Genomic DNA, 812 nt, shown 5'->3' with positions numbered 1-812 from the left:
TATTTTTTTTTTTTTTTTTTTTTTTTTTTTTTTGTATATGTTATTATTTTAAAGTTTTTTTTTTAACACACACATAATAAAATAAATATATAAACAAATAAATAAATAAATATATATATATATATTTATATTGAGAACGTTTTACATGTTTGTTCACTTATTTATTTTTATATAATCCTATACAAATTACGAAAACATAACGTGCCTTTTTCTTCCTTAGCAATTATACAATGGTATAGCAAAATGAAATATATACATATATATATATATGTATATATATATATTTTTTTTTTTTTTTTTTTTTTTTTTTTTTTTTTTTATTTTTTCAATTTTTTTTTTTTTTTTTTTTTTTTTTTTTTTTTTTTTTTTTTTTTTTTTTTTTTTAAGGTGTCCATATGTTGAGATCTGGCTTGTAAGCACTATCAGACTTATAGTACGTTATATTAATATCTTCCAGGAGATTATTTTCCATAGGTTCATCATCATTATTATTTAATTTGTCATAATTAAATTGTATATTTTGTGCATTTACATAATCATGTTCTTTAATAGGTTCTTTAATATGTTCTTCTTTTAATTTCTTTACGTCTTCTCGAAACTCCAGATAATAATGATGTGTTTTCATTATAAGTTCTTCACTTTCTTTCTTGTCATATAATTGTTTAGATATTAAATTTAATTTTTTCGTATCTGCCGTTTTATATGATCTGAACCACTCAAGTAATAAACTAAGAGTATGTGGGTAGTACTTTTCTATGTCGTTTAACGAGTTGATATCCTCATAATGTTTATCTTCTTTCTGTGAGCACAAA

At 20.0% G+C, this 812-nt stretch overlaps 1 protein-coding gene across 2 annotated transcripts in view; it reads right to left on the bottom strand.

Annotated features, from left to right (window-relative positions):
* Positions 1 to 382: 382 nt before the first annotated feature.
* PRSY57_0315600 (inorganic pyrophosphatase, putative) overlaps positions 383 to 812 on the bottom strand; it is a gene marked incomplete at both ends in the record, with an annotated part of 4,050 nt that continues 3,620 nt past the window's right edge. For both annotated transcript variants that reach the window (XM_020114470.1, XM_020114469.1), the window contains one exon: positions 383 to 799. In XM_020114470.1, coding sequence (XP_019970836.1) covers positions 383 to 799 — 417 coding nt within the window. The remainder of the gene's footprint in view (positions 800 to 812) is intronic.

This window comes from Plasmodium reichenowi, chromosome 3 (genome assembly GCF_001601855.1).
Source record: "Plasmodium reichenowi strain SY57 chromosome 3, whole genome shotgun sequence".
NCBI classification, from domain to species: domain Eukaryota; phylum Apicomplexa; class Aconoidasida; order Haemosporida; family Plasmodiidae; genus Plasmodium; species Plasmodium reichenowi.
This window is presented reverse-complemented; position numbering and strand designations above follow the sequence as displayed.